This window comes from Vipera berus (genome assembly GCF_964194415.1).
Source record: "Vipera berus genome assembly, chromosome: 2".
Lineage (NCBI taxonomy): Eukaryota > Metazoa > Chordata > Lepidosauria > Squamata > Viperidae > Vipera > Vipera berus.
This window is the reverse complement of record NC_138203.1, coordinates 263,065,993-263,088,522: the sequence shown is the minus strand read 5'-3', so window position 1 is coordinate 263,088,522 and position 22,530 is coordinate 263,065,993. Positions and strand designations below refer to the sequence as shown.

Sequence of the window (22,530 nt, the reverse complement as noted above, 5' to 3'; positions counted from 1 at the left end):
TTCTAGGTTGGCAGCCTGGAGTGGAGGTGCATTTACATGTGCGAGCGCACACACATGTGAATGGGGCTGCGTGTGCACAAATGGGGCCGTGATTGTGTGTGCGATGCAAACAGAGCCATGAGCACCCGTGTAATGCTTGGGCGATGCTAGGGCCTGTGTGATACTAGCGTGAGTGGGGATGTTGTGCTTGCAGCAATACTGGCATGATGCCACAACGCTAGCGCGAGTGGGGGGTGTGCGCTCGTGGCGACACTAGTGCCCACTCAACACTCAATGGCATTACAAGTGTTCACGCACCGCTGCAACACTAGCGTAAATGGGCGTGAGCATGCACACACAAATGCACTGGCCAGCCACTCACACAGCCCAGTGCCCAACAGCCCATGGCCTGATAGTGGGCTGTGGACCACAAGTTGGTGACTCCTGCCATACATTACATTGGTCATTAAGTAATTTATGAGTAATTCAAAACAGTACTGCTTATAATATGTAGGATAAGTACATCTGTGATGACCCAGGGCACAGCACAGAAGCAATGCAGTCAGCTGGCAATTCAAACCACCCTTTAATTGCTCCAAATTTTCCCCAAATGCTCCCACATTTCTGGTAAGCCTCCAAACAAAGGAAGACACATACACCTTCCACCGCCTCTGGCTGCAAGCAGTTTCACATACAGTCTGATTAGGAGAGGAATTTACTCAAGGCCACGTAGAAACAAGGAATGACACATCATAAACCTAAGGAGTCTGTGTGAATACAAGCTTGCCTGAGCAGTTTCAGAAGAGAAGCCAAAATACAGTCCGAGATGTTTGAACATCCAAGCAACGTTGTCAGTCAGTCCAATGGTCAGAGTTTCCGGGTTTCCAAGCAGAAGTCACAGAACAAGAGATAAGCAACATACAAAACTCCAAGAAATCAGTGTTTCTTCCCGACAAATGCCTCTCCCCACAGCGTCTAAAATCTCAGTCTCCAGGTATGCCTTGTGGAGAGGGGCGGAACGCTCTCTTCCCAAGTAGTTGTGTTTGCCTGCGTTGTACCGTCCTTCTCTCCAGTCTCCGTGCTCCAGGATCAGGTGGGGGTGGGCCTTGGTCATCGCCTGAACTCTGTCTCTCCTGTTCATCCTGTCCCAATCCTGAAGGGCCCTGGCCTGCCTCAGCCTGCTCTTCCCCACATTCTTCTGAAGCCACAGACACCTCTCCCTCGACCTCTATAGGGTCCTGTTCCAGCTCATTTTCCTCAGTCAAGGCACAAATGATCAGGCTCACAGTGTCCTACTTTAGACACATTATGAAAAGACCAAGCTCCCTTGAAAAGCTTTAATGCTGGGAAAGACGGAAGGAAAGACGAGAGGATGACCAGATCTTGCAGCGGTAAGGAAGACACCATTGGAAGACCAGATTAGGAACAGACTGTCATGTAGAAAATCTATCTATATGGTTGCTAGGAGTCAACCATGACTTAATGGCATATCATCATCATCATCATCATCATCCAGAAGAGACTGTTGTGGGAGGTTGCCCACCATATGAATCCATATCTAGGTCAATCTGGAAAACCCACAGACCTTATGTAGTCTTCATGGGTTGGAAGCTGCAAGAAGGTATCAGGTGACCTAAAAGATGCTCTGGCAAATGAGTCTTTGCTTGGGAAAAGGAAGAGGGAAATTGTTAGGCTGCAGAACTTTTTGAGATGAGCAGAAGGTAAGAGACAGGTGCAAGACAGACCTCCAAGGATTGGTGGGCAGGGAAGGTGGACAGAAGATGGGCAATGGGGTGGGTGGCTGGGTGGGACTTGAGGGCTGCCAATGAGGCAGGGGCTTGGGGGCGGGGCTCTGAAAGGTGGGCGGGCCAACACGTAGGAAGGAAAGGGGAGGGGTCAAGAAGAGGAGGGACTGAAGCGGCTTCTGTGGAGGTGCTGCCCAGGTGCTGAAGGGAGGAGGGGGACGAGGGGGGCCCCCCGAGGGGGGCAGTTAGGGCACTTTTCGTGCGGCCGGAAGCGGAAGTGGCCTCGCATTTCCGGCGCTCCGCGGGCGGGCGGCCATGTTGCAGGGGTGGATCGGCGCAACGGCTTTTGCTGGGTCCCGCGGTGGCCGGTAGGTTGCGGGCTGGCGCCGCCCGGGCGCCGTGAATCCCCGACGGGGGCGCTGCAGCTGGGACTCGGCTCGAGGCGTGGCGGCTCGTGGGGGGGGCGCTCCTCGGCCTCGCCTTCTTCCCCCTCCGGCTATGGGGTGCTCCTCCCTTTGCGCTCCCGCCGCTCCTCCCCCGCCTCTCCTCCCCGCCCTCTCCCGGCCGGTCTGCGGGTCGACCCTGGCCGCCGCTTTCGCGGGATCTCCCCCGCCGACACACCCCTTCCCCAGCCCGGCCGCCTTCCCCGCCGCCGCCGCCGCTCTTTTGCCTTGGCATCGTCGTCCCCTCGTCCTGCTCCTTCTCCCGGCTACTTTGGCTTAGTTTTCGGGGAGGAGGGAAGCCCCAGCCCTGCGCCTGATCGTGGCGAGCTGATCAGCTGTCAGGACGGAGCTGTCATCCTCAAAAGAGCTGGACTAGTTTGGGGAGATCCATCCTCTTGGCCAAGGCTGCGCCAATTCTGCTTCTGCCTTGGCCCTGCCTGGGTTGCTCTGTCTAGGCAGCTTTCTCAGAAAGAGGGAGGAAAAAAAGTGGTGGTCACTGGGTTTTGGAGAAGGATTTTGACCATGGTTTTTGCCCCACCTTGGGTGCACCTCTTGGATGAATTGATGTGAGTCCTTCCTATCTTGCTCCACACAAGTTTCATTGCCACAAAGAATAAACAATAATAATGTCTCACGGGGGATACGGCTATATACATATATTTGGAATTAGACATGATTAGGGCAGAAATGCTTTTATTCTCAAGATTTTGGCTGTCTTGAATGGCAGAGGTCAGATGCTATTTCCAAGGCCAATGCAATAATACATTCAGAAACAGTGGTTGCAACATTTCTAGGACTTCTTTGTGGACAATACATAAGGTTGCAGTTATTTGCTTATATATATTTCAGTATCACAACAGAGATCCACCTACTGCAAAACCCTAGGAATGAATTAAATATATCTTTGCTTGGAGGTATTTGTTTTTCATTCAACAGGTATGAAGTTAATTTGTGGTATACGTCTTTGAGAAAATATCCAAAGTAACTCTTAAATTTATTTTATCAAGCAAGCTTTCATCAGAAGGCAGATTATCCTCTTGTTACTGTACCATAACTCTTAATTCATTTGGTTAATATATCATCTTCTCTTTCAAAACCAACTGACATCTTTCACTGATGTGAAGATCCAAAACCATTTTTTTTACATTAAAAATTTGGTGGCTTTTATTTCTCTTTGGGGTTGTGACTATTGGCCACCCGTTTGTTATAAAGGATCATTTACTTCACATATTCACTATGGTTAATAATTAGTCTTGTACCCACCACTAAAAGAAGTGAAGCTAAACCAAAATAAGCTGAGAGTTCTTTTAGGTTTGGTTTTCTTGTTACCCAAGTTCTGGCACAACTACTCAAAGCCTAAAATAAACTAGTAAGTGAGCCATTTTGGTTGTAAGGAGGAGCTGGCTAGAACTTAAGATCTATTCACAAGCATAATGAATGTGTTGTGTGAGAACACTAAAGTTGTCTTGCATTGCAGCTTTATGCATATTTATTTGAAAGTTACTCTGCCTGTGTAAAGAAGAGCTTATTAACTGATAAGTGTTCACAATTGTGACAACTGGATGCATTGCTTTTGATTAACCATTATTTCCAGCAGGACTTTTGAGTGGTACCGCAATATTTGAGTTTGAATTTGATCCTAAATGAGTGGTGTTGAGAGGTGATTTAGTGTATGATAGATATAATTATTTGGGGTATGAGAGCATTGGTTTTGAAAACCTTTTTATATAATCTGCTTTGTGCATCTTTGAAACAGTTATTTGAAATATTTTCTATTTTACAAATGTGTCCAGAGACTTGTGAGAGACTTGCTTAATTCATCTTTTCATTTCATAGAAAAATTACAATATGATGTGCAAAAATCAAATGCTTACTAATGGACCAGCTGGCTAGTACTGCATTTGGAAGAGGCACATTTGCTTTGGGTGCACAACAGTGTTGTGTCATTATTTTTCTCCTCCCTTAGTGACTGATCATCCTAATTACATGATCGGATTGTGTCATGCTGCAATGCTGAAACTCTGATATGTTTTCTGTGTCCATAACATACTATATTACGTGAGGAATGGAGAAAATGAACTGGGCTGAGTTATTGTTAAATCCAAATCTGGTCTCAATTGCCATGAGATTTAATAAAAAGTAGAGCTTGTGGGAATTGAAACCTTGTTGAATATTTAATCATTGCAATCAGTCATGTTTTGGCTAATCATATTTTGGCTAGATATTATATTTTGTTAGGTTTGGATGACATGGTGTGCCCAAATTAAACAAATCACATAATAGTTTAAATAATAAATGAACCAGCTATCTCTTTTGATTGTTATTCACAAACCCCTTGGCTTTTATCAAAATAGACTGATAATTTATATTATTTTTAACATGGTTTGTTTTAATTTTTTTTAACATAGACTGGTGGCAAATTGGGGCCTTATCCAATTTTCCATTCACTCTTGTCCAACTGTAGATCTGAATCCTTGTGCCTCTGCTCCATAGTCTACTTCACCCTTAATGGCTTATTGAATTAAGTTGCTGGGCCAACATGTATTCTCTTGTTTTGTGTCCTAGTGTTTCAGTTTTAAAATAAAAATATGTATCTAGAATTCCTCCATGTCTGTGCTGACCAATGACCAATTATTTGTTTGTTGAATGTTTATGACATAATACAAAATGTCATAAAACATTTCCTGTGGTCAACTGCTGATGCTGGACTGTGTTATACAGTTCAACATGTTCTATTTGGAAGCTGCATAGTTTTTGGAAGGTGAAATTTTGCATTTATTTAATAGAGCATCATCTTTATTATTGTTTCATGAACTATAACTGAAGCCTGGCACTAAAACCTAGATTTAGAAGTCATAGGGTGGTTTTTTTATTAAAAAAACTAGTTTAAATTAAGCATTTCTTGCATCTCACAATAAGTTAACTATGAAGTATGAACATATTTAACTGTGAAACGGTGTGATATTTCATATGCTTCAGATTTCTAAATATATCCTGGAATAATGATCTAAAAAGTGACCAAAATGAAGAAGTGTAATTTCATTTCTGCATTTAATTTAACCATATATTTGTTGGGAAGCGATTGCTACGTGTGAATTTAAAAATATACTTGTTAGCCTGAATTATTTTGAAAGCACTCCTACTCCTTGTTAAATATAATCTTCTAACTAGCTGTTGGACTCATATAGCCAAAAAGAACATATTTGTTGGTTTCAAATCACTCTTTAATTTGAGGTTCTGCATTGTGAAGATCTAAGACACAAATTTATCTGAAAAAGTTAAGAATGTTATTCGACCTCTAAAATGGCAGTGACCAAGTAGTACCGGATGTGTTATATTTTGAATGTATGTGGATCAGTGTCAAGACTTAAAAGGTCTAACAAAGAGAAGAGAAATCAATGTGTTCCCTAAAGCTGAATGCATTCCAGAATCCTCTGCCATACATAAAAGCATTATTTTTTGGAGGCAGGTTTCTTTAGTAAGGTTTCCCAGAAGTTGTTCTTCCTATTGTTTGGAACCCACATGCAAATCCTTAAATGCCTGTACTGCTCACCAGATCTTCTTGCTGATTTAGAAGAAGGGAACCATCCAACTGTTTTGAAGTGGTCATAATAGGTGGCCATGTTGATTGGCTTATTACAGGGGTCTTCAAACTTGGCCCTTTTATGATTCATGGACTTCAACTCCCAGAATTCCTCAGCCAGCATGCCTGGCTGAGGAATTCTGGGAATTGAAGTCCAGGAGTCATAAAAGGGCGGAGTTTGAAGGTCCCTGGCTTATTATAAAGCTTTTCACCCCAAAACCTGTAAAGAATACCAGTTGATTAATCCAACAGGTAAAATGGGAAACTTAATTGATACAATTTGTGAAATCTCTTACAAGGTAAGGAAAATTATTTCCATTTATGAACCCTTTGTTCAGTGAGATTTCATGTAGGGCTTTCAAACAACTGAGGGGTCCTTGGTGCTCTCTGAGCTTGTTAGTTTTCTTGAAGAGGTTTTATTACCCAAATTTAGGTAACATCATTAGTGCTAGTGATGTTATCTAGGGATCTAGCACTGATGATGTTATCTAGTTTGGGTAATGAAACGTCTGCAAGAAAACAAGCAAGCTCAGAGAACACCAAGGGCCCTTCATTTCAACCCTGAGCTACAAATATTCTCCTTTATTTCAAACCTCTGCTTCCACTCCTCTTCCACACCTTTTCCTGAGTTTGAGTGTTGGTAGAGACATATTGTTTCTGAAAGAATAATAAACTACAGATTACAAGAAGACATTTGCTATGGTAACAAACATCTCCCAGGTATTGCAGAAGATGCTTAGATTCAACATTTGGTATATTTTTAAATGAAGAGAGTTCTGTAGCTGTGAAAGAACAACAAATAGTGTGATTCCCACTGAAGACCACCTGCTGGGAGACCATGGTATCTCACATGGACTAACTACTGAATGTGTCCAGAATCCAGAGTTCATGACTACTGTGGAATTGAAATCTGGCAAATTTTATAAAATACACTGTGACATAAACATTGTCAAGCCTTTTTATGACATAACACAAAATGTCATAAAACATTTCCTGTGGTCAGCTGCTGACGCTGGACTGTGCTATACAGCTCAACATGTGCTACGTCCAAGGCAAATACATCTGAATATCTCCCTGAATTTTTTAAGAGCTTTTCAAGTATGTCGGAAGCTTTGCCATTCTTGAAGGTGAAGAATCTGGTAAGCAGATATCTCTGAAATGATGAGCCAAGAGGTCATGGGTTGGCTAATATAGTTCTAATAACGAAGAAATGAAGCATTTCAAACGGAAACTCAGCAGTCTTCTGATCTATAGTTTCTTTAATTCTTCTGTTTCCTGTTTGAAGATAGGGCAAATTTTGCCTCTTCCAGTCATCTGGCACTTAATCCATTATTTAGGATATCTCAAAACATAATACGTAAAACTTTGGCCAAAACATCATCTGTTGTTTTTCTCAGTACTGAGGGATGATACCAGTCTCAAACTTTAATGCTGCCTTTTCACCCTGCACCTCAGTTTTGTGGTAGAATATATGCTACCTTTGCCCAGAAGTTGGATCCAAAACAGTAATTAAGAAATCCTCTCGTTTTGTTATTTATGAAAACGTCATTTTTGTTGAGCAACTGGTATGCTCATTGTTTGCTTATTATTTTGATTAAACAATTTGTATTGCTCCCAGCGTCTTTTGACCAACTGAGTTAATCTGTATTTCTAACATCTTCCTCTCTGTTTGGAGAATCTCCCCGCTTTTCTGTGCAGCCATGTTAGCTTCTTCCTCTACCACAATTATTTTCCCCTCACTGAGGTTGTTTGTAATGGTTTTTGTAATAATTCCTTTTTAGATCCATATCATGGGTCCATCTTTTCTCTTTCTCTTTCCTTTCTTTTCCATTCCATCTCCCTAACTCTCTATTGAAGGGAGGGAGGGATACAAAATGGCTGAAAGGGTCTCTGTTCTGTCAACTTTTCTCTTTTGCCTCATCTCTCCTTCTCAGGAAGGAAATACATTGAGCAGCTCCTTCCCATTAATTCCGGCTTGTGCGACAGATGAGAGACTCTTACAGCTTGAGCAATTTACTCTAAAATATGCATGATGATGAGGATGATACTTGTTTTTTAAGAAAAGAAAAACCAGCTCTGTAGCATCACCTTGTGGCATGTGACTAAAGAGCAGCAATCCCATCTTTTGAGGAAATGAAAACCAAAGTTTCAGTCTTTAGGAATGATTTTTTTAAAAAAACAAAACAGAGGAAACGAAAGCTTTCTTTTACGTTGGCTAGCTAAATGGACAAAGTCAGAAGTAAACTGCACAAGGATTACCATATCTCCAGTGTTGCAACGTTTAAACCAGAATTTTGAAACTCTGACCAGGTGTTTTTTCCCCCCTCCTTCCTTTTACTCCAAATGGATGAAGGAAGGCTGCTCTCCTCACTCTTCTTCCCTTTCAAAGCTCTGCTTGCGTTTGCCTAATGGCTTTTGAATATCTTCTTCACAGCTATTCTCCTTTGACACAGTGGGATGCGCTAAGGCATTTCACACTGAAAAATTGCGCTGTCTCAAATACCTATCCCCAAAAGTGCTATGGGGACATAATTTGGCAGCTGGTTTCACTTCTGACCCCCCAGGTCTTAGTTCATTTCTACCAGGCAGCCATCTCCATTCCTCTAGATCAGGGGTCTTGAAAGTTGGCCCTTTTATGACTTGTGGACTTCAACTCCCAGAATTCCTCAGCCAAGTAGCACTTCTGGTGTGGTGTTGGTTCGAAGTAATGCTCGCCGCTAGACGTACCCAAGAACTTATGAAGCAATTCCATTGTGATTTTTTTTTAAAAAAAATGATTTTCTAATTTTACATTTAAATGTTTAAAAAGCAACGTGGAGGCTGAGTTAATTGATAATTCAATAACATACAAGTATCTTTAGCAGTGCTTTTTTTCTAAAAAAAAAAAAGAGGTGCCGGAACTCTCATCTTGCCGGGCGCAGGAGGCGGGGGGGTGGGGGGGGCAGTGCTGCTGCAGTCACAGGTGCGAAGGGTGTTGGCGGCAGGCTTCCCTCTCTGGGGCCGGAGCCGGCGCGGCTGGTGCTGTGGGAGCAGCAGAGCCCACTCTATATGGCGGGGCTGTGCAATGTGGGCAGCGGAGGCTGTGCGGGCCAGGCGATGTTTTAATCTTATGGTTTTAAAAATATATTTTTTCTATTGTAAGTTTCCCCAAACCTCGCCATGTGGATTGCATACAAATATTATATAATTGGTAAAATGAGGACCCAGATTGTTGGGGGCAATAAGCTGACTTTGTAATAATGCCGCTTGGGGGTGTGTGTGAAAGCCCTAATAAGCAGGCATATACATAGAATGAAGGCTACTGCTAAGCTTGTAAGCCGCCCTGAGTCTTCGGAGAAGGGCCGGATATAAATGGAATTAAAATAAAATAAAATAAAGGTAGAACATATGTTAAATATACATCAAATGATAATATCCTTCCCTACAAAGTCAATTCTTGCTCAATGACAGACTAAGGAGTTAATTCGGAAAGGCAAGAGGAAAATCTAGAAGAGGTCTGTGCAGCTCTTCAACATCTTCATCAACGATTTGGATGAGGGGATAGATGGGGAACTCATCAAATTTGCAGACGACACCAAGCTGGCAAGAATAGCCAATACTCCAGAAGATAGGCTTAAGATACAGGAGGATTTGGACAGACTCGAACACTGGGCACTATTCTAACAAAATGAAATTCAATTGTGAAAAAAGTAAGGTTCTACATTTAGGCAGGAAAAATCAAATGCACAGGTATAGTATAGGTGGTACCTTGCTCAATAGTAGTAACTGTGAGAGAGATCTTGGAGTCCTAGTGGACAATCACTTAAATATGAGCCAGCAGTGTGCTGCAGCTGCCAAAAAAGCCAACACAGTGCTAGGCTGCATTAACAGAGGGATAGAATCAAGATCACGTGAAGTACTAATACCACTTTACAATGCTTTGGTAAGGCCACACTTGGAATATTGCATCCAGTTTTGGTCACCACAATGTAAAAAAGATGTCGAGACTCTAGAAAGAGTACAGAGAAGAGCAACAAAGATGATCAGGGGACTGGAGGCTGGAATTGGGTATGTGTAGTTTAATGAAGAGAAGGACGAGGGGTGACATGATAGCAGTGTTCCAATATCTCGGGCTGCCACAAAGAAGAGGGAGTCAAGCTATTCTCCCAAGCACCTGAAAGCAGGACAAGAAGCAACGGATGGAAACTAGTCAAGGAGAGAAGCAACCTAGAACTAAGGAGAAATTTCCTGACAGAACAACTAACCAGTGGAACAACCTGTCTCCGGAAGTGGTGAATGCTCCAACACTGGAAGTTTTTAAGAAGAGACTGGCCAGCCATTTGTCTGAAATGGTATAGGGTTTCCTGCCTGAGCAAGGGGGTTGGACTAGATGACCTCCAAGGTCCCTTCCAACTTCTTGTTGTTGTTGTTGTTGTTGTTGTTATTATTATTATTATTATTATTATTATTATTATTATTATTATTATTATTATTATTATTATTATTATTATTATTATTATCTTGTAGAAAGGAAAGGCCCACACTGATAAATTAAAAATCTTTGTGGCCTGCAAAGGAATGCTGGTGGGCTAATCAATGTTTTGGTGACTAGAGGAGCATCTACAGTGTTGGAGCTTGTGGTCATGGTAAGCCATGGAGGCACTAGGCAACATGACTTTCAGGGCAGTGGTGGTGATTTTATTACTTTAAAAAAAAGTCTGTGCTCTGTCCAAGGGTGCTTGGTAGGCTGCATGTACAGGCCTGGTCTAGAATTTATTTTGGAGCATTCAACTATCTAGAGCAGGCATGTCAAACTCATTTTGTTTGAGGCAACTTTTTATAAAAGAATTGCCATTAATTTGTTTTAATAAAATAATTTAAATCAATTTTTCACTTGATTTCAAATTAAATGAATGAGATTTTTTAATACAATTGCCAAATGCAATAAACTGGTTTTAGGTATATGTTACTGGAAGGAAAAAGCAATCCCTGTTGCGTTACTGATCCCAGAGAAACATTTGCATGTATGCAGGTATCCTTAGGGTGCCATAGTTATGGATGAGAAATATTGGTTGCAAAGTTGGCATTTCTGGATGTAATACAGATATTTTGGACTTATTTTTGTTTCTTTGCTTGTTTGATATTTTTAAAAAGGCATATGCTACTGACTACGCTTATGCACATATGTAACATGATCACTGCTTGTCCAAAATTTTACTATACAGATAATACCCCCAGAAATTATTTTAGCCTTTTTAATAAATGTTGTTATTGATGTTAAGCTCACCAGGGAAAACATCATATATTGTTATGTATATACTAGGTTAATTATTTAAAGACTGAACTGCAACATAACTAGATTCTAAATAATCTATTTTTCAAAACACACAACAGTCCAAACAGTAAAAGTAAAGTCCAAATTAAGAATATTTCATTCTTAAGAATTGTTTAGATTCAAAATAGTTTTCAAGAGTGTACAAAAGATACTATTTTTTTCTAGAATCAGCTAAATTAGACATATTACATTGAGAAAAATGTTTCTCATTTCTTTCCTGTTACCTTTGATTTCATTGCAGAGATGTTAACATAAGAAATAGATTATTTTGTTATCTAATTTTACCTTCCAAAAGACAAGCAGATGAAAAATGTGAGGTTCTTTCCTGTTGGCTTTTCTGAATTAGCTGTTTTAAATTCTAAAAGTTTAGTTTCTAAAGAAGTAATCCTGTAAATAATTTTAATGTCCTCCTCTAGTGCAGGCTCTTTTATGACTCAAGGACTTCAACTCCCAGAATTCCTGAGCCAGCATGGCTCAGCTTGGAAACCTCTCCCTTTCCCCTCAGCATGGCTGGCTCAGGATTTCTGGGAGTTGAAGTCCACGAGTCATAAAAAAGAGCCAAGATTGCTAGCCCTGCAATAGGCTTAGGAAAACCAATAAGGGAGCTGGGTTGTTTTTGGGTTTTTTTGCAAAAAAAAAAAAAAGGTTCTGGAACGCCGTTCTGAGCGTTCTATGAGAAAAAAAGCCCTGATCTTTAGTACAAGTCTCAAACTACTACATTAAGTATTTCCTTTTTCCCCCCTTAGTATTTATTGTCTCATGTTTAAACTAATGCAATTCTTATTATATCAAATAAAAATAATTTTCGTACATTTATCAATAATTTTTAGTTTATACATATCCTGGTTATTTTAACATTCAATCTCTAGACAATCAATGTCCTAATTAGTTTTTCCCAATTTTTAGTTTCCCATTAATATTTAAGTTTAACATTTAATATTTATAATTTCCAAGTTTTAAATGACCACAATTCTCTTTATCACAATTCTTCACAAAATCTAATATTCAGAATACATGTCATCTATTTAAATATATTCTATTTCTCACCATCTTACATAAACTAATTAATAATACAGTATAACATTCTTATTTTCTATTAATTCCCAAGTGTCTTAAATTTAGTAACCAAATTTTCTCTTATTTCAACATTAAATACTTCTCTTTTTCTCTTGATGTCTACTATCTCATGTTTAAGCTAGTAATTTTTATTATAACAGCTAAGTAAAAACATATTAATTACATTTGTCAATAGACTTTTATCATATATATTAATTACCGGTACTTTTACATTCAACCTTTATAAACAAATCAATATTCGAGTTTAACTTTTAATATTTATACTTCCAAGTTTTAAATGACCAAAGTTTTCTTTATCTCAGCTTATATAACAAAATCTAGTATTCAAAGTACTTGTCTATTTGAGTATGTTTTATTTTAATTCTCACTAATAAGTCAAAACCCCAATTTTCTTCAGCCTTATTCTAGCTTTCTTTCTTTGCCAGCTCACCTTTCATGTCCATGCTTTTAAGTTGTCCAATAGATCTCCCTGTGTTATTATATATTTTGTTTGAAGTAGAAAAGGCCATCTGGTCACCATTTTTTTTGGAAGGACTAACAAATCGTCTCTCTATTTTTCCATCTCGACGTAGGTGTCCTGAAATGTTTATCTTCCCTTCAGTCTGTTCTTCTTGATCTTCAGATTTCTTCTGGTTTATATAGAAAGTCTTTTCCTTTTTGCATGTTGTCAGTCTGTTTTCTGGGTTTTCCATTAACTGTGTTTGTTGATCAATTGAATCTTCTATCGTAGTATTTAATTGTTCCACTTTTTCTGTTCTGTGTAGTTGATTCTTTAGTTGTAATCAAAGTTTGGGTTCCTATATCTGGGCTGACATCTTGTTCTTTACTGTAGCTTCTTATTTCATTAGTAGCTGTAAGAATAGTTTCATAAATTGCTTCAACATAAAGAGAATCTGTTCCTGATCTTCATCCATGTTCTCTTATTAGAATGTTAAGTTAAAAGCTTTACAATCAGAGAATGAAAATAATTTTGTCACTGAGTATAGAACACAGCTGGGCTTCTCTCAGCTGATCTCTGTCAAGGTTGCAAAAGTCTTATTTATAGTCTGGGCGTAGAGCCAAGTCTCTTTTAGACAATAACAAATTGTAATATAAGGTTTAGCCACAAGATGTCGCCCATACCATTTAGGGTTGGGTTGGGTTTTTTTTAAATCTGAAATTTTTATAATCCTTTTTCCGATTTTATTTCTTTTTTATAGGTAGAAATCCAAATCTTCAATAAGAATAAACAATCTTTTAGTCCACAAATTTTAGAAGGATAAAGATCCAGTTAGAATCAGGTTATTCTTGCAACGTTTTAAATTTCCCTGGATAGTCAGTCGCCGCTGTTTTGGAGGGTGGGATAGAATCTCCTTTCCCTCTCTCACAGGGGAGAAAATACTTTGGGCAGCTTATACAGGTGGAAAAAATAAGTAGGATTGAAGAGAGGTAGATTTCACCCAGTCTCATCCGCGCTGCTTTTTAGGTGCCTGGTGGTAAATTTGACTGGCTGTCAGCAGCCTTGTGATGGGCCATATTTCTATGGCCGGTCTTCCATTCACCAGTTTGGAGGGCTATCCCAGATCATGCGGAAGGGCTACCGCCCTGCCGTGATCAAGTGGGGATCCTCTCCTTGTTGGTCGCCTCTACAGGGCAACTTTCGACCCTTTCCAGGGTTCCCCCAGCAATGTGAAATCGGACATGGAAGACGGAGCTCACCTTCCAAACGTCCACGGCGGCCGCATCAGCAAACCAGAAGTCCCATTGTGATGTTTTTGATCAACCTCACCCCTATAGCCCGGATTTGGCACCAAGCGACTACTACTAAGGATTTTAAACCTTGTAAGATTTTATGACGTGCTTCAATTTGAATGGCGATTATGTCGAAATGTAAAGTAATGTTGTAGTTTTCTAATGTGTATAACAAAAGTTCTGTATCTGTGAGTGTCAGTCATTGAAAACCAAACGGAGGCTTATTTTCAAATTGCCCTTGTATCTTTTGACAATTCCAGTTTCCTTCTTCCACGTATTCTTTCTTTAATCTTCACTCAGGTGCTTTCCCCACAATTTCCTTTCTTTAGGCTTGGCCACAAAAGCTTTAATTGCTCAAGAGTGGGACAGGGAAAGATCTGCTAGGCATGCCTAGGAAAGTGTCTTTCTGTCCTTCACCTTCCTCGGACTTCAAACTGAACACAAATCCAGTTCTGTCCAATGCGTACCTCCATTCCGTTCATTGCAAGTACGAGTCAGTGAAGGTTCGTTTGTTCCTATCTATACCAGTTGCAACCATTGTGGATACTCCTGCCTGTGTACTCAGGCACTAAGGACTCTTCGACTCGTTTCAGTTAATGCAGGAGAAGGAAGTGCCTGATGGGATCTGGTCATTCACTACAGCCAGTTGCTTGGGTGAGGAGCTGTAAGATGGTTCCAGCGCTGTAGAATTTATGGTGTGTATTCTGCTTCTCATTCATTGGGCTTTTTCCAAATAGCAAACAATCCTCTCCTCTGTATAGAATATTGCTTCCTCTCTTGGCTGCTTTGTTGGTCCTCTTATGTGAGCTGAAATATGGCTGCTCAGTGCTCTAATCTTATAATTTTCTTCAAGCACTGCTACACACTCTAAATCGCTGTAGCATAAGCTAAATTGTTTTGGAGCAGGACTACAAAAAAAACACAACAAACTGCAAGCCCTGCAGGCCATACTCTTTGTTTTTCTTAAATCATGATCACAGAATGGTTCTGCTCTCAGGGTCTCCAGTTAAGTACCAACTCTCATTTCCGAGGAAAATATTGTATGGACTCAGCCACAAAGCCATTGGTGGGTGAGTCCATAACAATATTCTCCATTTGGTGGGAATGGTATAGGCCAGGGTCTCCTGCTTGAGCAGGGGGTTGAATTGGAGGCCTCCAAAATCCCTCCCAACTCTTGTTATTTTGTTAAGCTCCATTGGCAAATTCATCCGTGCTTTCCCTGTTCACTCTCTTAGTGAGCCATGAGCTGGTAGGTGCAATGTGTCATCCAGCATCATGGAGTGAGGGAGATGTCTCCACTCCTGGAGGATAGTTTTTGTCACTTGAAAACATACCACAAAGAAAGGTATAGAAGATGCATAAAAAGGTAAAAGTTCCCTCGCACATACATGCTAGTCGTTTCCAACACTAGGGGCCGGTGCTCATCTCCGTTTCAAAGCCGAAGAGCCAGCGCTTGTCCGAGGACGTCTCCATGGTCATGTGGCCGGCATGACTAGACACCAAAGGCGCATGGAACGCTGTTACCTTCCCACCATAGTGGTCCCTATTTTTCTACTTGCATTTTTACGTGCTTTCGAACTGCTAGGTTGGCAGAAGCTGGGACGAGTAACAGGCGCTCACTCTGTTACGCGGCACCCGGGATTCAACCTGCCAAACTGCCGACCTTCTGAATCGACAACTCAGTGTCCTAACCCACTCAGCTATTTAAGTTACGGTAGCCTGTCTTCCAGTACTTTAACATAAGTTCCATGAAATATTGGAATGTTGCTGATTAAGGAATTTATTTTGCTATTGTCTGCAGCTAGCAGATCACAGCTCACTGACAGAGCACATATTTTGCATGCTGAAGGCATACAGTTCAGTCCTTGAAGTTTCAAGGACAAGATGAGGAGAAAGGTGTGGGAGTTCATCTGAAATTGATTGTCATATATCAACCTCCCTTATCTGGTGTTCTCCATATAAGTTCAGAGATCAGTTTCCAAAATTTCTATCCAAAAATGGCAATTATAATCTTGGCATGGATATTATAATCTAAAAATGTCTAGTATCCAAGTTATTGTAATGTTCTTGTGAAACATTGTAAACCTGTACTGTAATAACATGTTTTGGCAATGCCTCTAGGCTTGGAAAGGAAATTGTTTGTGCTAATGGCCTGAGTTTGGAGTTACTGTACAGTATATGCAAATGACTTAAGTTTCTTGGAGCGATTATGTAATTTTTGTTTCTGTCTACCTTATTGAAAATGCAGAGTGTTTAGCTTTGTGGATCAAGTGTCCTTCAAAATACAAGGACATCAGAAAAACAACAGTCCCGGAAGGTTATGTGAACGTAGAACAATTGAGCCAACACTGAGGGATGATATGAATTTATCAGAAAGTGTTTTAGTTAATTCCGAGAGCCATTATTTAAAGATTTCCAGAAAACTACACTACTGTTTGGGAGAAATACAAAATGAAGGCCCCTGTTAAAGAATTGAACTATCATTATTAGAACAATTGACTTCATCTGATCACACTGAAATGTCCATGTTATTTAAGGGAGCCTTTGTGCAGTTGAGCATCTTTGTTTGAAATTGCAATAAATAAATGAAACGCCTATTTATATACAATCTGTATTGCTGTAGTAACGTATTCTAAAAGCCTGCAAATTTTGGCAGGCAAAAATGATAGGGAGAAAATTCCATAGCTGCCATGGGAGAGGAAGGAAAAGGGCCCTCCCTTACATGACAACCTTCTGAATATATTGGACAAACCCTGCTAGGGAATTCATAAATGAATCGGATGCTTAAAGACAGGCAGGCAGTTAAGTAGTTTTGTCTTGGGATGTGTAGGTAAACGCCGTAACTTATAACGGAAGCCCAGAAATCAATTAAATTAAAAAAAAACCTACGTAGAGGAGAAGAGGCCTAATAGTATATGTAAAGTTTGGTTCCAACGAAAAAAGTGTATTTAAAAAGTTTACAGTTCTCATCACCTCCTAAAATCTTCAAAGTAAACGTTTCTTGGGTTGTAAGTTAATTACTTTTTTTTTACTTTTTTTCCCCTTTAAGGTGACCTGTGCTGGTTTCCCAGTGGGGTTTGGATCTACTAGAAGCTCCTGCCAGCCTAATGCCATGAATGTTGAAGCGGACAATGTGGAAGAGAAAGCTGTCCATTCCTGGTCAAGGATCTCCTCTGCAGGACAGAAAGCCTTGGAAGAAGCCCTCCGGGTGTTTAACCCCATGTCCAAGGACCTGTCTGACACGGAGACCCAGTTAGTAGCTTTTCTCCAAGGCCTTAAAGAAGAAGGCTACCAACCCACCATCCTAAGGAGCAAAGACGTGTATGGTTATAGTTCCTGCACTGCCAATGCACCTGGCCAAACAAAAGGCAATATTCAAGAAACAGCTGTTCCTATTTCAGAGTCTGCCAAGGCTCCAGCAAGGAACATAGTAACCATAGAAAAAGTACCTGCCCCCTTGGCAAGTATTACCGTGAGCTCTTCTAATGAATCCGCCAAGCCGATGTCAAAGAGCAGTAACTCCACAAACCTCCTGTTGAACTCATTGAAACGGACACGTTCGGGCACATCAAAAGCCTCGGCAATGAGCTTCCCTGCTAATATGTACCCTGGCGTCTATCCGGCCATGAGGCTCTCTGTAGTGCTGGAAGCCTTAGTCCCTCTGAAAGCCACTGCCTCTTGTCTGGAATCAAAATGCAAACAAGGGCACCTGGGGATCTCTCCTTCGGACCTTAAGCATCTCAAAGCATCCACTGCATCTATGCAGTCGTCAGCAGGGAAGGCCGCTAAGATGTCGTCTAATCAGTTGGACCCCAAAGGATATAGGCATTTGCCGGTAATAACAAAAGTGCCGGACTCCACTGCTCTCACGATGAGCCTTATAAAAGGACCAAAGGGTGGGGTGCTTCAGGAAAGAAATGCTTGCAAAGCATCGGGAATCCTGAATGGCCGGATTTCTGGGAGCAACTCCCAGAGCTGTAGCACGGGGGCCTCCAGAATTAAGGAGCCGTCGGCGGCCAAAACTGGACGGGAAAGTGGGGACGGCCATCAGCAGGCAGCTGGGGAGAAAAGAAGGCGAGCAGACGAAGGAAAAGAATTGCCATGTAGAAAGACGCCCAGTTCTGTTCCGTCACCGAATAAACCAGAACCGGCTTCGAAAACGTTAAACCTGCTGAAATTCCAGGCCATCAAAGTGGACAACTCTTCAGACGATGAATTGAGGAGGAGAGCACAACAGATCCTTAAGGTTAACCTGTCCCCTGTGATCAGAATTCGGCCATTGCCTCAGTCTCTCAGCATCCCTTGAGTCATTCAGTTGCGTTGGAGCTCCAGGGCCACCACGTGAGGATGATCAAATCAGCATCAAGTCTCTCGGACTGGGTGAGGGCCTACACGTCTGTACTGCTCAGGCGGCTGATCCTCAGGTCCTGGCTGGCATTTGGGGGAAATTCTGCAGAGCTGAGCAACAAGTGGATTACAAAATCATGTTTAGAAGGAGAGGAGGAGATCTTTTAAGGCCCCATTGAGAAGAATAGAGACCCATCACTGGCTTTCCTCTGGGACGCTTTTCTACACGTACTTTTGTAAACATGGCAGAGTGCACATCTGGGATGCGGTGGCACTTGGGCTGTTCCCGTACTGTGATATTTCTGGTTACTTTTATCTTTCGATCTGTAAATCTACTTGGCTTTATTTTGATCTTGTTTTATATACTTACGAAATATAAATATCTATTGACTCATACATATGCATTGCCCGAGGGCTGTCAGAATGTGATCCCTTAATTCTTTCTTTTTTTTCAAGAACTGGGTTCAGACGTTTCTCCCCCCCCCCCCCCGCAGCTTTTTCTCTCCCCCCCCCCCCCCGTTACTTGTTGAAAAACACAACAAAGGCCTTTGCTGGTCTCCAGCACTGCCTCTCTTTTTTTCTCTAAAACCCAGTGGCTTGCTGTCATCCAGTCTCCTCTGGTCCTGTTTATTCCCATTTATTGTGACATCTTAGCTGAGCGTAGAGAAAAAGTACATGAAAGCTGGAGGAGTATTCCACATCCACCGGAAGGGAGAGCTGAGAGAGACATCCTTCCTCTAGTGCAGTTGTTCTCTTTTGGTAGAGAGCGAGAGCGAGGGAGAAAGATAGTTTCATATCCCAAGCACGGAGGCGTTGCTGCTTGGTTTAGAGAAGGCAGGTCTAATCCCCAAAGGCATCCCAGGTAATCGTAAGAATGTTGTCCAAGTGGCTATTGCCACATTTGTGCCACAGAGGCAGGAAATTCCTCTTCCGGATATAATTTTTTGAAGACCCGGGTGCCTCTTTATACGGGTGTTTACCTGGGTGGGCATTGTCTGCCAATCAATGTCCTGTATTCTTCTATGTATTGGTCTCCCGTGGGGGATCGTTAAGGAACCCAGCGAGATTGTTAACGTTGTGTCCCTCTGTTATTTTCCTTTTGTTTAAATGAATCCCCGGCTGCTTTTGAGCCCTAAGAACTTGGTAAAATTGGCAAAGAAGATTTTCTAGCGCAGTTGCTGCGAGCGTTTCTGGAGTCAGACATTTCAGCGAATCTGGCTTGCGGGGGGCGTTGGGCTCTTGAATGTATCAGCTGCATCTGAACAGGCTGTGTTATATCTCCTTTTTGCACAAGCGGGAGGTTTTAGGGCTAGATGTAGAGATGGTTGGGTGTGATTATTATTTTTTTGTCCAGTGTTGCAGATGTGGAGCTAAACTATAGTAGAAATTTTGAGCCTAAAACCATTGCAGGTTCAGAAAGCTATACTGCCAGTTCTTTCAGTATTTCAGAAGTGTAATTTTACATTTGCTTTGTGCCACATCTACTCTTATTTTACCACCATGATTCTCCCCCCCCCCCTTAAAACTCTGGAACAATGGCAGTAAGAGTTCAGTGAAAGCATTGAGATCAGCGTGGGAGGTTCTTTTTTTCCTTCAAAGTTGTGATATTCAGATTACTCAAAAGCACAACAATAAAAACTGATTCGGGTTTTTTCATGTAGCCCCGCTGTTGGGAGGCACGGTGGGTACTTTCTCTGCCGCTTGCTTCTCAGTGCAGTTTAAGCTTGTTCTGTTGACTGATGTTGAATTCAGTTGGAAAATACTGATTGGGCTTTACCATTTAGGCCAGCCAAAGGCCAGTAACCACGTTCCAACTTATGCAAAATAAGGCAATGGATTTGAGGAGTAGAAATCAGACTTGTGCCATTGCAAACGTCAGACGGCGATTGGCGATGTTTTTAAGCATTACCTCCCATAGACGGTATTGAAAATTTCTCCCTCACGTGCTAATTTTCTGTATGCATGAGGAAATTTTGTTGTAGAGATGTATTCGGAAATTCTACCATTACATAAATATGTAAGAAACCAGGACTCTAGTGATTTAATCAGTACATTTCTAACCCTCAAAGACACTACTTGTTCTGTGCCGCTTTGGATTAGACTACCATGCTGTCTTCATTATGTGGGAATTCATGAAAGGAAGATCTTTGCTTGGCAGACCTCCCATAAGTAGTTTGTTTTGGGCAAGGATAGGCAACCTTGGCTCTTTTATGACTCGTGGACTTCAACTCCCAGAATTCCTGAGCCAGCATGGCTGGCTCAGGAATTCTGAGAGTTGAAGTCCACGAGTCATAAAAGAACCAGGGTTGCCTACCCCTGGTTTCGGGGAACAAACCTCAATTAGATCAACCCATCACTGGGTTTCTGGAGGCTCCCTTGAACAATGATAGACAGGTTGTGCTTCATGGAGGATATCTGGTTAATTTGTTAAGTTTCAAGGCTTCATAAGATGGGTGGGGTGGGGGGAGCCTCCTCTGAGACCTCCATAGATGTTTTGATGACAGTTCTACCTGCAACACGACTTTGAAAAATCTGCTCTCAGCTGAGCCACTGTTGAGACAATCTTTGCTTACATTGCAGAGAACCTTAATTAGCTACCTGGCATCTTTCCTCGGATCCCGAACTTTTACTCTCCCTATTTGTGCTAAGGAAAAAAGGCAAGGAGAAACCTCAGTCTGTTCTGCTTGGGTCTCTACAACCCTGACTGGATTCCAAGTGTTATTCCCAGATGCTTCTGGAATTAATTCTTTTCTGAATTATAATAGCCCTAGTTTTCTGTCAACCTTTCTGTTTGGGATATTATCCAAATATAGTAGCTATGGCTCCCCACACACACACAGACACACAGACACACACACACCATTTTGTTTAGCTCTTTCCATACTACCCTTTAAACTTCCTTTGTGATACCACATGCACATACAAAATATCTGTAAAGCTAAAGGTACATTGGCATAACATCAGGGTGGAAAGAAAGAGACTGTTCTTTTATTCTAGGTAGCATAGTTGTCAAAAAAAGAAAAACCCTTGGAATCAGAGTAACAGTTTTAACCTTCCTCCCTCCCTCCCGTTCCAGTGCTGTAAAAGATTTGTGTCACTTTTTGCAGGGGGTTCCTGTAGAATTTTTACTTGTGTCACAAAACGGTATGCCTGTGATTTTTGCGGTTGGTTTTCATGCCTGATATGACTAATATAGGTGCTAATGTGTCTCCTGCCAATATTTCTGAACTGCCTTTTACAAGAAGTCAGACTGCTTTGAAAACTCAAGTATTGTCAATAGTGGCTTGCTGCTAAGCTGGCCAGCCTCATACTGTAAAATGTTTAATATTTCTTAAAAGATTACACTCAATGAAGATCCCAAGTACTATGGTTGCATTTGCAATGGAGATTGTAAGGGGGGGGGGGGGTGTAAAAAAACTTGTCTTAGTCTCTGCGTTTGCAAAAGGATGCCTTCCAAACCACTGGAAAAAAATAAGGAATAGAGAGCATTGGGGGGTGGGGGGAAGCGTTTGGGCTTTTGAGGTGAGAGTATGCGGCGAACGCATTTTTAGAGGAATGCTCCACCCTCAAGAAAAAAAGGTGATCTAGCAATGCAGGTAATACCTTTCATAGATCAATTAAGACCACTGCTGATTTTTTTTTTCGCTTTTGTGTTGCCAGCTGGAGAATGTGCACTGGGGGAATTGCTCTGTCTACAGCAGGGGTATCAAACCCGATTGCATCGTGGACCATATTGCGATGTATCGGGACTTTTTTTTTTTGCCTTTGCGGGGCCGGGGTGGGTGTGGCCTGCGCGGGCCGCATCCAGCCCGCGGGCCCGCGTGTTTGACATGCCTGGTCTACATTATCTCTGAAAGTCGAGTTCTAATAGCCTGGCATTCATGTGTCGATGTGAGACTTGAAGCGTTGATGCACGAATGATGAGATATTTGGGGGGGCTTTTGAAATCGCAGGAGATTAGAAGTTGTTCTGGTTTCCTTGTAGAGAAGATCTTTTTTTTTTTTTTGCCAGATGGAGATTGCTAATTAACCCCTACGTGGAAGAGATTGGATCTACACAACAAATTGCTGCTAAGTCACTGATTCAAGGTTGAGGCCTCTAGTCTAGACCATATTCACTGGAGGCTTCGTTGTTTGGCTGTTAGCGTCCAGGGTTGTAGTAATTAGCAATCCCAGAAGACCATTGAGCTGGCTTTTGTCAGTCCAAGGCTGTTCTACTGCCTTGGAGGCAGGGTACTTCATGAGAGTGTTTTCTTTGTTTCCAGCAATTGGTTTAACAGGGAATGAAATTGTGCCATTACTCACTTGATTC

The 22,530-nt window shown here is 41.6% G+C and overlaps 1 protein-coding gene across 2 annotated transcripts; it reads left to right on the top strand.

Moving 5' to 3' along the window:
• The first annotated feature begins 2,051 nt into the window (after positions 1–2,051).
• On the top strand, positions 2,052–18,703 carry CCDC71 (coiled-coil domain containing 71). 2 transcript variants are annotated; one of them, XM_081317476.1, is made up of 2 exons: positions 2,052–2,092; positions 16,922–18,703. In XM_081317476.1, exon 2 carries the CDS (start codon positions 16,985–16,987, stop codon positions 18,176–18,178), a length of 1,194 nt encoding a protein of 397 aa, XP_081173602.1. In that variant the 5' UTR covers positions 2,052–2,092; positions 16,922–16,984; the 3' UTR covers positions 18,179–18,703. The 2 variants fall into 2 exon arrangements, with proteins under 2 accessions (XP_081173602.1, XP_081173601.1); XM_081317475.1 differs by lacking the exon at positions 2,052–2,092 and adding an exon at positions 14,472–14,567.
• The last annotated feature ends 3,827 nt before the right edge of the window (positions 18,704–22,530 follow it).